The sequence below is a fragment of the Danio rerio genome, chromosome 7 (assembly GCF_052040795.2).
Source record: "Danio rerio strain M-AB ecotype USA chromosome 7, GRCz13ab, whole genome shotgun sequence".
In the NCBI taxonomy this organism is placed as follows: domain Eukaryota; kingdom Metazoa; phylum Chordata; class Actinopteri; order Cypriniformes; family Danionidae; genus Danio; species Danio rerio.
Genome location: NC_141027.1, coordinates 10,670,925 through 10,685,668, shown reverse-complemented (window position 1 = coordinate 10,685,668; position 14,744 = coordinate 10,670,925). Strand labels below are relative to the sequence as shown.

The 14,744-nt window shown below is 33.9% G+C and overlaps 1 protein-coding gene across 17 annotated transcripts in view; it reads right to left on the bottom strand.

The window, feature by feature from the left end:
- The window catches only part of arnt2 (aryl hydrocarbon receptor nuclear translocator 2), a 180,227-nt gene that overhangs the window by 154,230 nt on the left and 11,253 nt on the right, over positions 1-14,744 (bottom strand). For all 17 annotated transcript variants that reach the window (XR_015494926.1, XR_015494925.1, XR_015494928.1 and 14 more), the window contains 1 exon segment: positions 4,007-4,121. Coding sequence is in view for 9 of the 17 variants with exons in the window: in XM_087259979.1 (XP_087116105.1) it covers positions 4,007-4,121 (115 nt within the window). In the remaining 8 variants the exon portion in view is untranslated.

The following is a 14,744-nucleotide window of genomic DNA, read 5'->3' as shown; positions in this document are numbered from 1 at the left end:
AAGCCTTAAATTTGACTTGGTGAAACCTGCAGAAACCCTGAAATATACTGCTCATAAAACCAGAGGAAACGCTTAAACAGCACAATGTAACTCCACGTGTTACCTTTATTTTTTGAGCAGTATATCAGTGAACAAAACAGATTTATTGAATGGTTATATCCATCAAAATACAAATAAAATAAAAAAGTTTGGTCACTGGACATTATTAGGAATAAAAAGATAATACATTTAACTTTATAATGAGCACACTTTGCATAAACTACAAATTACAATTGTTTTCCTTTTGATTTGTTAACCTTCATTTACTCTTGATTATTTTATATCATATTTTTTCCAAACATAAATTTGTGCATACAAATTTTTTGGACTGTGATCTTAATTATTATTATTTTTTAATTAGCTCTAGTTTTGGCTTTGATAACTAATCAAATGAAGATACACAAATACATTATTGTAAAGAATTGTATTATAAAATAAAGTGTTTTTTTTTTTAATAAATCAGCAGAATTATAAAAGTTCTGATTCCTCCTGCATGTTTAAATAAGAAGCGTTTGTTTTATGAGCTCTTGTTGAAATGAGTGTCCTTCACATTTTTCTCATTTGCTTTCATCGCCTCTTATTATGCAAGTGTTCATTATTAGTGCTTTTGTGATTTGAAGAGGTGCTCAGTGTTAATGAAACGACATAAGAAAAGAACATCTTTTTATTTATGGATGAGCCTTTCTCATGAGTCTAAAGTACTGCCATTACTGAGCTTTGTTGTGATTTATTAGTGAGATCACTGTCATATTTGTAACTGTTTTATGGCAAATTTAATATTTATATTGGCCATAAAAATGTAAATGAAATCTTCTAGTTGATGGATCTTGGTAAAATAGGATGGAGATTCTACTTTGCAAATTATAATATTATTTAAGTAAATTCGATTATTATAAAATGTTCACTATTCTTAATAATAATAATAATAATAATAATAATAATAATAATAATAATAATAATTTATTTCTTCATTATATATTGTTATAGCAATAGCAATAATAGCAACAGTGTAAAAAATAACGTGGCAATAATATTAATAATTGCTGTTGTTGTTTTATCTAGTAAGCTTGGTCTACACTATTAAAACTGGTTGTTAAGCAAAGGGAATCACAAAAGATCATGTTCATATTTATTTCAGTTCATCTCTGAGAATCATTGATTGCGGTGCAGCAAACGGAGCGGCTTGTGAAAAGCACCAGCTAGCTTTGATTTTAGCCGAATTTTTTTTTTTTTTATGGAGATTGGCAAACTCCAGCTTTACTTGTTTATCATGCTTTTATATCTTCTGCTTATGGTTACAAATTGCAAAAAGATAAAATAAATAAAACACCAGGGCAGATACTGGGAAATCTGTGAATAGGGAATTTCAGCACTCAGACCTCATGCTCCTAACATTTTATGTTGAAAAGTTTAACAGTGGCTTTTATTGTCAGTTTTAGTAGTTTGAGACCACACTGTAAAAAATATCAATAAATTAACTTTTCTGTATTTTGTGATTCATGTTTTTATTCATTCTATATAAATAAAAAAGCTATATATATATATACACAAATATATATACAAATATATATATATATATATATATATATATATATATATATATATATATATATACAAATATATATATATATATATATATATATATATATATATATATATATATATATATATATCAGGGCTCGAAATTGCGACCATTTTGGTCGCATATGCGCCCGAAAATTTATCTATGCGACCTCATAATATATTTGGGCGCATTAGTGCGACTGCAGATAATGTATGTAGTGCGACCTGTTTTGATTTTTTGTAAAAACGTGCTGAATCGCTCTTCCCTGCCGCTATATTGGTTCATATTAGCTGTCATTCACTCAAGGTATTCCGCTGTCAGATGACAGGGAAGGAGCTTTTATGACCACGGGAAATGCAAACGGCTGAAGAGTAAAAACTTAAAGCGCACAGGTTTGCAAACCCCACCTAAAGTTGAGGCGCAGATGAGAGCGATCATGACACGTCACGTGGTGAATAATGATCCGCCAGCTGAGATTAATGGAGCACGCGCTTCTTGGAGAAGGCGCCCGAATCTCCATGCGCTGCATTCACTGCGTGTTCAGCGCAAATGTCCGCTAAAAGTCAAATCTAATACTGTACATATCATCGCCAAAGAAGCTCGCCTTTACTAAGTTTACACTGAAACTGCGGCTCATAACAAAGATCGGTATTGCGCCGATGGTTAGCGCAAGAATCCTGCTCTGCCTGCTCATAAATTGGGTCGGCTGACTCGCCAGCTTTTCCACAAACACAGAAAAATGAAGATTATCTCAGACTGAACCTTTAAATTGACACAAACTGAAACCAAAACTTTTAAAGAGTGATAGAAGTGAGACTTTACTTACTTTCTTTTGTCTATTCTTTTTTGAGGTGTATATTATTTTTTTATTTATTTACTGATGACTGCTTTGCAGCTTTCATCATTGCATTGAATGATTTATTATAATCTTTTGTTTGTTTTGTAGCAGAAATATTATTTATTAAATTGACATGCATATAAAAACAGCAGTACAAAATAAATATTTCTTACTGCAATGCTTCATTTTTGTTTGATGCAAACTATACAATTATTTTTCATAAAGTAACAGACATTTTATAGCAGATAACATACATTCATGCACATTCAAGGCAGTATCATAATGAGAAATGGAATTCATTGTAACTATTATTGTCATTTTCATCATCATTAATATTTTATATTTATTCAACATTCATTTTGGAATTATTGCACACAAATATCAATGTCTTCGCAGCATTAGTTAGATAGTTGTTTCTAGTTTTTGTCAGTCCTATAAATGTTGTTTTAAAATACAATAAATCCCTTAAAAAACAATTTGCAGCGGTGCTCATTCATTTTTGGTGGGTGCTCCTAAATTTTTTCTGGTCCTCCTAAAATTTTTTTGGTGCTCCTAAATATTTGAAGTTAGGAGCACCGGTGCTACCAAGCAAAAAAGTTAATTTCGAGCCCTGTATATACAGGGCTCGTATATACACACACGCATATACACACACGCACACAAACACACACAAACACACACAAACACAAACACACACACACACACACACACACACACACACACACACATATATATATATGAGCAATATCACACGAGAAACAAAACCAAACACAGAGAGTTTCAAAAACCCTTTTGTATATGGATCTACTTTTTTCCACATTGGATTCAAATCATAAGCGCTTTCTGTTAAACAGCTGAGCAAGCATCTTTTAAACTTTAGAGATGTAGTGTCTGCTTTTTGCGGGCTGTATGTGGGTGGAGTAATACACAAAGGGTAAAGAGGCTGTAGGAGTTCTGATATTGCAGAATATTGCACGGCCATCAGCCAATCAGATTTGAGAACCAGATATATACACATATACATACACACACATACATACATACATACATACATACACACATACGCACACACGCACACACGCACACACGCACACACGCACACACGCACACACGCACACACACACACACACACACACACACACACACACACACACACACACAAGCTCATTATTATCATTAGTACACTTGTCCACTGCTCATTAACACAAATTTCTAATCAGCCAATCACATGGCAGCAACTCAATGCATTTAGGCATGTAGGCATGGTCAAGATGATCTGCTGCTGTCCAAACTGAGCATCAGAATGGGGAAGAGAGGGGATTTAAGTGACTTTGAACGTGGCATGGTTGTTGGTGCTAGACGAGCTGGTCTGAGTATTTCAGAAACTGCTGATCTATTTTAAGATACAGATCAGAGCAAACAATTTCTTACTATTTAAAGGGCTGACTCCCCATGAATCTTGTTTTGACTTCCTTCAGGGGGATCAAGTGTAATTAGAGGGGTCAAACCACCCCTTACCCTGAGTGTATGAAAACAGTGAGGTGTTTCTCAGAAGAATTGCTCACCCCGCTGATCTCCGCTTGCCTCCTCGTCCTGGCATTGCACCCGTCATCCTGACCTGACCTGCACCAACAACAGCACCTGGCATAGACACCGGCCCCGGCAAATCCGTGCCCATTTCTGAAGAGAAAAAAAAAAAAATCTTAATATTCTAACACAGAAACTTCATATGCATGCAGCTGATATAAAAGCATATAAACTGCTTGATTTTGATGAAACAATGAACAGGAATATGAAATTACAAGCAAGGATCGAAACAATAAGTGTAACACCGCATAATGGTTTTCTTTTGAGCAAAAATAATGACTTTTGCACATAATTTACAGAAGACTAAGTTACTTCCATATATGAGAATGGAATATATGCACACAGACTTTTAATTTTCAGCCAGCCAGCCTCAGTCTTTCCAGTATAAAAGATGATCCAACCTGGTTCTAGTACGGTGTACTTAATAAAGTGGCCGGTGAGCCTCGATGAAATACCATCAGTATACATGCAACACACACACACACGATCTTAGATGAACATACTCCAACAGCAGCAGGCTGAGAAAATGAACACTCTCTGACATGTTCAGCCTCAGTGATTGCAGAATCATATTAATATTTGATAAAGTCTGCCTCGGACTTCTCCTGTTCTCCAGAGCTGAACAGTCCCTTTCAGCAAGTTTCCACTCATTTATTTATTTATGAGGTTTACAAACTTACACCTTACTCGTGTGAAAGAAGATAGACTGGCTGAATCCATGAGCCAAACAAAATATATACATACACATCACAAGCTGCCAAAAGTTAACTTTGCTCATGCAAACATTTGGGGAAACGCTGTTGTATATTGTCAGTAAAATTTTGCTGAAATGAACATAAAATGTTATGAAAGCAAAAATTTAAGTCAAAATTATTCGCCCTTCTGTAATTAAAAAATATATATTTGTTTTGCTTTGGCTACAATAAAAGCACTTTTTATTTTATTTTCTTTTTTAAGCCGTTTTAGGGTCAGTAATGTTGAATTGAATTGAATTTATTTAACAGAGACATGCACAAAAATACATTGACCTTGAAAAGGAAAGGTGCATTTTGCCAAGTTTATGCAAAGTTGCAGTCCCTGGACAGGTACATTTTAAAACAATCAAAGAAAATAATAATAATAAATTAATAAAATAATAATAAAATAAAAATGCCATTTAAAACATACAAACTCACTCACATACAGACTAAGCATGGACAAATCAAACACAACACCTCAGTGTGTACAAATGTGATTTGACAAAAAAAAAAACACCTCCTGGTCAGGCGTGAAAACATCTTGTAATCTGCACATGATCTATTCTGTTAGAATAGTATTCCATAGACTTGTGGCTATAAGAAAAAGACGATTGGCCAAAAGAGGTTTTATGTCTAGGGATAGGGTCTCAAACTCGAATTGGCAGGGGGCAATTTCAGTGACTGACAATTCATAGGAGGGCAAGAAAAAAAAGTGACATACTTAGTGCTTCTTAGGACAACGGACATGATGCTCGTAATTCAAGCATTACCTGTCACAAATCACACAACTGCTTCACACAATTGCTGAAATATATCTGTGGCTGTTTAAATTAGCATTTTGACATTTAAATAGTCATAATAATAATAATAATAATAATAATAATAATAATTATTATTATTATTATTATTATTATTATTATTACCATTATTATTATGACTATAATTATTATTATTATGACTATTATTATTATTAATATTATTATTATGATCATTATTTTATTATCATTATTGTTATTATGATTATCATTATTATTATAATGACTATTAATATTAATATTATTATTATTATTATTATTATTACTATTATTATGACTATTATTATTATTATTATTATGACTATTATTATTATTATTATTGACTATTGTTATAATTATTGTTATTATTATTATTATTATTATTTTTACTATTATTATTATTATGACTATTATTATTATTATAATGACTATTAATATTAATATTATTATTACTATTATTATGACTATTATTATTATTATGACTATTATTATTATTATTGACTATTGTTATAATTATTGTTATTATTGTTATTGTTATTATTATTATTATTATTATTACAATTATTATTATTATTATGACTATTATTATTATTATTATTATTATTATTATTATGACTGTTAATATTATTATTATTATCATTATTCTGCCCCAACCAATTCTTGCTTTCCCAAAATTTTAACAGATAGCGTAAAAACTGCAGAAACAGTTCGGGTAACTTTACTGGCAATTGTTTTTCTCAATATCATTCTTGATACTGACTGTTTTGAGGATTGCATAGGAAGGGCAGCGGCGCCTGCAATGGAAAGGAAGGGAATCCTGCCGTTTAAATATATTTCAGTGTGTTTTCATGCCTAAATAAAACAAAAGCACAGAACAGATGCACATTTAAGAGCAAGGGGCGTCCCCAGGAGGTTTAGCAGTATGGGTTGCATATAGGGAGGATCGGCTCTTTAATATTTATTGCCACCCTTCATTGAAAATTTTAAATTACGGGAGAAATACGGGAAAAACCTTTATGGCATAATACAGCAGGATTGAATTGTTAAATACGGGAGAATCCTGGCAAAAAAAAAAAAAAACGGAGAGTGGACAGGTATGCCTCAACACTATGCACTTATAAAAGATGATGACCATATAAAAGTAATGATCACTTTCATTGAATTTTGTGAACCACCATAGGAAATGAATGGGTATCCAGACAACATTCATCCAACAGCAGAAACAGTTTGGGTAACTTTACTAGCAATTGCTCTTCTCAATATCATTCTTTTTTGTAAAACTACAACATAGAGGGGGGGAAGTAAGTATATATATTTACATTTACTTTAATAAGTTCAATTCAACCACCAGTAAAGTGTACATAGTTGTCATAGGACTCTCAATACGCATATGAGGAAAATCTATTAAATGAGACCACTTGAATCAATTATTAGCACAATCAGCATATTTTTTACACCACACCATAACGTGTAAGCCATGAAGAAGTGTTTGTTCGAATAAATACAGGTGGTATAAAACCGATAATAATCAAATCATCTTTGAATATTTACAAAAATAGAGTTTTAGTAAAAAATAGAGCACTTATACCCATTTTTTCCTTAACGTTTGAATCAGCCCCAGAAATAATCTCCATGTGCGTTATTCTTGACTGCACGCTGACAAAAGTAAAAGTGAAATACAGTATAATACAGTGCAGTACTTTAAACGTTCAATAGGTGGGGGGTCAAAACCACAAGTGGCTATACCCTATAGCACAACAATAATAGTGCTTCAAAAACATATGTCTTGGGGGGTCGAATCTCAAACTGTTCAAACGCAACTAAAACCCAGAGTGTCCACCCTCACTCCACTTTAAATCATGTGTACAGAATCTGTTTGGGAAACTGTCTATTTATCACTATGGAGCGCGTCTGACAGTCACGCACCGCTACATGAACTCATTGTTTTTTGAGGATTGCATGGGAGGCCCAGCAGCGCCTGTAAAGAAAAGGAAGGGAATCTCACCATTTTTATATTTACTTCAGTGTGTTTTTAGGTCTAAATAAAATGAAAGCACACAACTGGCACTCGATTGAGCACAATGAGAGACAGACCTTTTAGCTCTATGGCTCCTCGGCTATGGAACTCGCTTCCCCTAGATCTAAAGAGCACTGATAGTCTTTACACTTTTAAATCTCATCTAAAGAAACTTTTTAAGCAGGATTTCCTTTAACAATTTTTTATCATGTTTTTTTTTATCATAAATACATTTTATATTTGCGATGTGTGTTTATACCTGTTTGGTCAATGCTTGTTTAGTAATGTTTTATTATTTGTATTAGCAAGGCTGTTGATGCTCATTGAAAGGCGACCTTGGGTGTTTAGAAAGGCGCCATTTACAAATAAAATGAATTATTATTATTATAGAACAGATTCGCATTTAATAGCAAGGGGCATCTTCTGGAGGTTTAGCAGTATAGGTGGCATATAGGGAGGATCGGCTCTTTGATATTTATTGCCACCCTTCATTGAAAATTTTAGATTACGGGAGAAATACGGGAAAAACCTTTATGGGAGGATTGCAGGATAGAATTGTAAAATATGAGAGAATCCCGGCAAAAAAAACGGAGATTGGACAGGTATGCCTCAACACTATGCACTTATAAAAGATGATGAACATAAAGTGATCATCACCTTTTTCATTGAATTTTTGTATTTTACATTGCTATATGCAGACTAGGGGCTCTATTTTGAAGGTCCATGCGCAGAGCGCAAACACTTTCAGGGCGTGTCAGGACGCGTTTTTGCTAATTTAAGGAAGGGAAAATCCGCTTTGCGCCAAGGCGCATGGTCTAAAAGGGTTGAGTTTATTTTCTTAATGAGTTATAGGTGTGTTTTGAGAATAAACCAATTAGAGTCTCATCTCCCATTCCCTTTAAGAGCCAGCTGCGTCGCGCCATAAGCGCATTTTGACGAAATTCTGGGTTAAGATCGTCTTGCGGGTCGAATCGAGATTGCGATCTTTTTCTATTAATTGTGCAGCTCTAATGCCAACGTAAAATATAAAGATAGTTTTCCCTGTAAGTGCAATACACTTCATGTCTAATACAGTGTACAAAAATGCTAGGTTCAACACGTTTTGATTTGTGTTTGGGACAACATGAATGAATGAAGGTAACTTTTTACAAATTTAAGAGAATTAAAACAATTAAAACAACATAAAACAATTACGTTGTCCCCAAAAAACTTAAGAACTGTGTAATTTCAGCTTATTTTATACAAGTAGTTTGAACAAACAAACAGCCAACGTCATTTTTTTTTGTCTATTTTTGGTCATTCCTATATTTTAACTCAATGAATAACCTGTTAAATTCCTTTTATATCTCCTTTCTAGGTGCTTTTCAGCTTTGTGGGCCTTTCTAAAGCTCTTCCATCCTTCTCGATGTCTTTGTCACTCGGAAAGCCTTCAGGTCAAACTCATTAATCTGTCTCATGGGATGGAGTGAAGGATGAAGACAGATACGGTGCTGCTGTCTCTCATTTTAAATCACGACTCAACAGCTCATTCTAATGACCAGAGGCCTGTTTCCCAAAACAAAACATCCAACCGTCCCTCAGGATCTCGCCGGCAGCGGCTGAGCTCTTTATACATGCGGACAGCATTTCGAGTTTGGTGTGAAAGACAGAAACCCATCGAGACAGAGACGAGACGAATGAGCGGATTCTTCAATCAAGGCATATAGAGAAAACTTTTGCAATGCAACGTTTTGGACAGTCGCCTGTCTTTAGAATCTATGTGGTGATGGACAAACTGGGTTAAATAATTGATTCTTCGGAGGATTGATTCGGAGCTGGATTATCAGCACAGGATTGTGGGTATGCTGCAGAATTTCTGTCAATGTAGGCGCTGGTAAGTGTCAAAGGTTTTGAGTTCAGTACCAATGAAATGCTTTGTCTGTGTCCCCTTTGGCTGTGTCCCTGTGTCTGTGTTTACACTACAGTGAACAGTAGTGAATTGATGACCTTTACAGCCAATCACAGTCGTTTCTGTTGAGCATGAGAACACAATGGCTAATCAGCTGTGTTTAAGAACATGCATAAATGTTTGCAGGAAATGTTTTAAAGGTGCCCTATAAAGAAAATCTTGGATATACCAGGGCACAGTAGAATAATAGGACATCAGTATATGGAAATGGACATATTGTATGCCTCAGACACCACTGTAGACGTTTCCATATTTTGGTGAAAAACACGTTTTTTTTCATGGCAAGGTTGACATTTTCATGGAATTGCTCATATACATTGCTCAAATGTCAACCTTGCCATGAAAAAAATGTGTTTTTCATCAAAATATGGAAACGTCTAAGTATAATGCAAATATTTTACAGTACTTTAGAAATACTCAATAATGCATCTGTCAATGTTTTCAAACTATTCCATTTGATTTAGCAAAGTCATACAAGTGGCAATTTCACATCTGTCACATCCATAACAGAGAGATGTCACATCCATAACCACATTTTCTTTCTCATTAATGTGAAAATATTAAATTAAAAAAATCAATAATTTCTGTTTTATAGTGAGCCAAGTCTTATACTTTTAATTATTACTGTTTCTTTTGGGTTGTGCAGTTTAACTCACAGAATTTCTACAAAGTGTGGTTTATAGTGTAAACCAGCAGCCTTTTTTTATCACATCCACAACACATTTTTATTTTCCTCATTTAAAGTACAAGAAATGTTTACAGACTGATATTTTTCTGGTCCCATAACTCTGTGTTCAGTTGTTCTGGAAAAAAAAAAAAAAAAAAAAAAAAAAAAAAAAAAAAAAAAAAAATATATATATATATATATATATATATATATATATATATATATATATAATATATGTATATATAAATAATTTAAATATATATATAATTTTTATATATTATTGAATAATTATCAATATTATCAATATAATTGATGCAGATGCACTTTCCTACAAAATCATCCCAATCAAATGTAAAATGTCTTTCCCAATGAAGTCAGTGTTTGAAATTATACTCATATCACAATATATTATCACAGAAAAACTAAATATTGTGCAGCCCTAGCTTCAACACATTGGATTGATAGATGGACACACACACACAAACACAAAAAACACACACAAACACACACAAACACAAACACACACACACAAACACAAACATACATATCTTAGACATTCAAAAGAAACTCAGTTGTACATACAATGTGCCTGGATAACAAGTTAATCAATTATTTCATAGGAAATATAAAAAGTTAACTTTCTCTGTATTTTTGGGGCATATTTAGGTCACTAAATCTGCTTGTAAAGCAAGTTTATCAGAAATCTTTTCTTTATTCCTCAGTCTCTGAGCACTCGTGGCATTCAAAACTTATTTTCAGGGCTGACATTTTACATGGACCTGTAACACATACCTCATTAAATGGAAAAGAAAAACTCTTCAGGGAGCTTTGTGCTGACAAGCTAATATTTTGTACAATTTTGAAACCCCTTAGTCCCTTACAACACAAATCAAGAAACTAATCGACACAATCTCATTTTGGATTCAAACAACAGAACATAATAGATGTCAGACTTGTGTTTTCAGTTATTACCTTTCATGAGGCTGTTTGGGAACCTAAAAGCTCTGCAAAGTGCAGGTAAAAAAAACAAACCAAAACAAACCAAATATGGGTTTGCCTGTCTATATTGTTGCTTTTGTCTTGCCCTTGTTTAGACTGGTGTTTCTACTTTGTGTTGAGTCAAAAAAACAATCAATCAATCAATCAATCAAGCCTTTATTTGTCACTACACTTTCGTATAGCGAAATTTGATAGCAATCTCTGTCCACTCTATAATTGATTCATTGCAATTCTTTCTAAACAAGCAAAATATGGGTTTCCTATCTATATTGTTGCGTTTTTAAACAATGTCAATTTTTAGGCTGCTTTTAAAGTAGAGCAGTTTTATTTTAAAACAGTGATTTAGAATGAAAACTCTCTTTGTTCAGACTGGCATTTCTACTGCGTTTTTTAGTCAGAAATACAATCTCTGTCTACACTATAATTGTCGCTTAGTCTAGTATTTCTACCTAAACAAACCAAATATGAGTTTGCTGTCTATACTGTTGCTTTTTTTTAAAACAATGTCATCTTTTAGGTTGCTTTTACAGTAGAGCATTTTCAAAACTCTCCTCTTTGTTCAGTTTAGGTAATGTTTAGGCTGCTTTTACAGTAGTGCATTTTCATTTTAAAACAGTGATGTAGAATGAAAACTCCTAGTTCAAACTGGCATTTTACTGCTACTGCGTTTTTCCACGTAGGTATCGCTGCCGCCCGGAGACCTGCAAGTGGGAGGGATTACACCGCAAGTAGGTTGAGTGACCTCCAAGTGGGAGGGACTTATACCACAAGTAGATTGGGTTTATCAGGTTACTATGAGGTTGGGTTTAGGGTTGGGTTTAGGTGTAGACGTTGATAAAACACAACAGGTTACAGTGAGGTTGGGTTTAGGGTTAGGGTTAGGTGTACACATTCATAAAGCACAATATTGAACTCTAAATACGACTAAATACAGTTTGCCCAGCCCACTTGGAGTTCCAAGGCTCACCCACTTGGAGCTCCGGCCTCCGTTATACCCTTCTACGTTTTTCTGAGTCAGAAAAGCAATCTCTGTCCACACTATAATTGATTAGTCTAGTATTTCTTTCTAAACAAACCAAATATAGATTTGCCAGTAGGGTTGTAACAATATACCGGTATGACGGTCTACCACGATTTGAACGTGCACGATTATCATACCATGAACAATTGCATATCAACGGTTTTAACCCTTAAAGACCGAGACAGCCGCCCACGGCTAAAAATAAGTATTGCTCTTAAATGTTTAATAACTTTTGATCCGCCGATCCCATTCATACAATTCAAAGATTGGCATAAAGAAGAGAATCTCAGCTTTCCAGTGCTGTATCACATAACATTTGCGGACATTCAGAGGCCCCGGAATCAGTGCGGTTACGTTATCAAAATTTGACAACGCTGATTTGACAAAGAAATGCTCGTCACTGTGTCTCCAGACAAACCAGACATGATACATTGATGCATTGTCCCTCCTCCATGCCCAGATTGGTTCAAACTCGCTATATCACAACCAATAAGCATAGGTTTCGCTTTTGTTTGTGGACCAACAATGAGCTTTTTGAACAACACGGAATGAGAGATACATTTATGCGGGGCTAAATAAAACGCAAAAAAAAAAGTTTTGCATGAAATAATTCTCATACTAAGTACTTTTGCATGCACAGCAGCACAGAAACATGACAAAACAGTGACACAGCAAAGACGAACTGCTGCTCTTGCTGTTTTTAAAAGACACAAATGAAGGTGCAGCTGTTTGTCTGCATTGCAGACAACCATATCCATATCCACAGACAACCATATCCATGCTGGCACATAAAACCTAAGGATGTTCCATATTGAATCTAGTTTCGTTATGTAACTATTTATAGTATAGTAAATATTTATATCTATTTTTTTACTGAGGATTTGCACCATGTTTATTTGGACTTTATTTGGACTTTGACACATTATTTATTATTTTCTTATTTTTTATTTGTTCATTGTAAGTGGTGTTGTTTATAGTAACTGAAAATATATCATTTGGAAAAATTCAAATTTGCTTCACTGTTCTATTATTTTGTAACATTTGTAACATACCATATACCACGAAACCGTCAAACCATGGTATTGTTTTAGACGATTATCATACCGTAAAAAATTCATACCGTTACAACCCTATTTGCCAGTCTATAGTGCTTATTAACTAAACAATGTCAACCTTTAGGCTGCATTCGTGTACAAAAGTAGAACTTTTTGCATTATTGCAGTTGTTTTACTCACAAAACCAATGTTAATAATGCATTATCTGAACTGTCGGAGGACAACTGGACAATTAGATTTTTTTACTGAAAACCATTGCACCCTAAGTGCAGAGTAAAAGCTCAAACTCAAATATTATAATTGACAATTTATTTTAACCAATCACAACAGATTTGGTCAATGATCTGACCAATAAAAACAGAGCAGATTTTTGGAAATACTGGATCCTTGAACCAACCCAATTCAGACAAATAGAAAAAGAGCAATAAATATGCATTTATAAAAATAATGCTCATATACGTCTGAAGAATATTTTAGGAGAATAATAGCAACTTTTAAAACAGCATATCAGAGATAGTTAGATAATTAGTTCAAAACAAAAATTAATTTCCGTCATCATTTACTCAGCCTCAACTTGTTTCAAAATAGTTTGTTTCTTCTGCACTAAAAAAAACTATTGATTTGTGCTGGAACAACATGAAGGAATTAAATTAACATAAACATAAAACAATTACGTTGATACTATACTTAAAGGTGCAGTATGTAAGTTTGACACCCAGTGGTTGAACTAGGTGTTACACTCCTGGATCAAAACACACGCAAGCGCAGGTTGCGAGATTGAGGACATGAGCGAGTGATTTAAAGTGTGTTATAAATAAAACCAACGGCTCCCAGTAGAAGGAATATTCTCCATAGTAAAAGGAGTTTTTGTTCTAACCAACACCTGAAATTGATATATTAGAAGCGGCTTCTAATTTCACACAGATGAACAGCAGAAATCAACTCAGCTACACCTCATGTGCTTTATTCAGTGTTAAATGCTGATAATGCAAGTTTGAATGCCGATTTACATGACATTTACTGCCATACTACTGAAAGCAGCAGCAGATAGTTCACCGCAGACCTTGAAAACAAAATAAACCGTTTGCAATTGAACTTTAGAACTAAACACATATGAGTGATTCAGCATCTTCATTTAAAAATGTTAAAGAGGGTTAATATGTTTAATTAGCTTATAAACCGTACCATTTCGTGAGTGAGTGCACTATTCTGTGCTTTTGAATGGCTGTATTTAAATTTAGTCTGGTGAAAACAGCCTAATTGCTTGTAACTGCATATCTTGTCACGTAACATGTTGTTAGAACTTGGGATTACAAATTTACCTGCTCACCTAAAGTTTACGTTCATATTTTTATATTATTAATAGCCCCCTCACATGAAACTCTGAATCTGTGTCTCATTTAGGAGTCTGCTATTATCCACCGGAGGTCACATTTCGGTCACAAGCACATGCTGTTAGAGCTTTTCTGAATGAATGA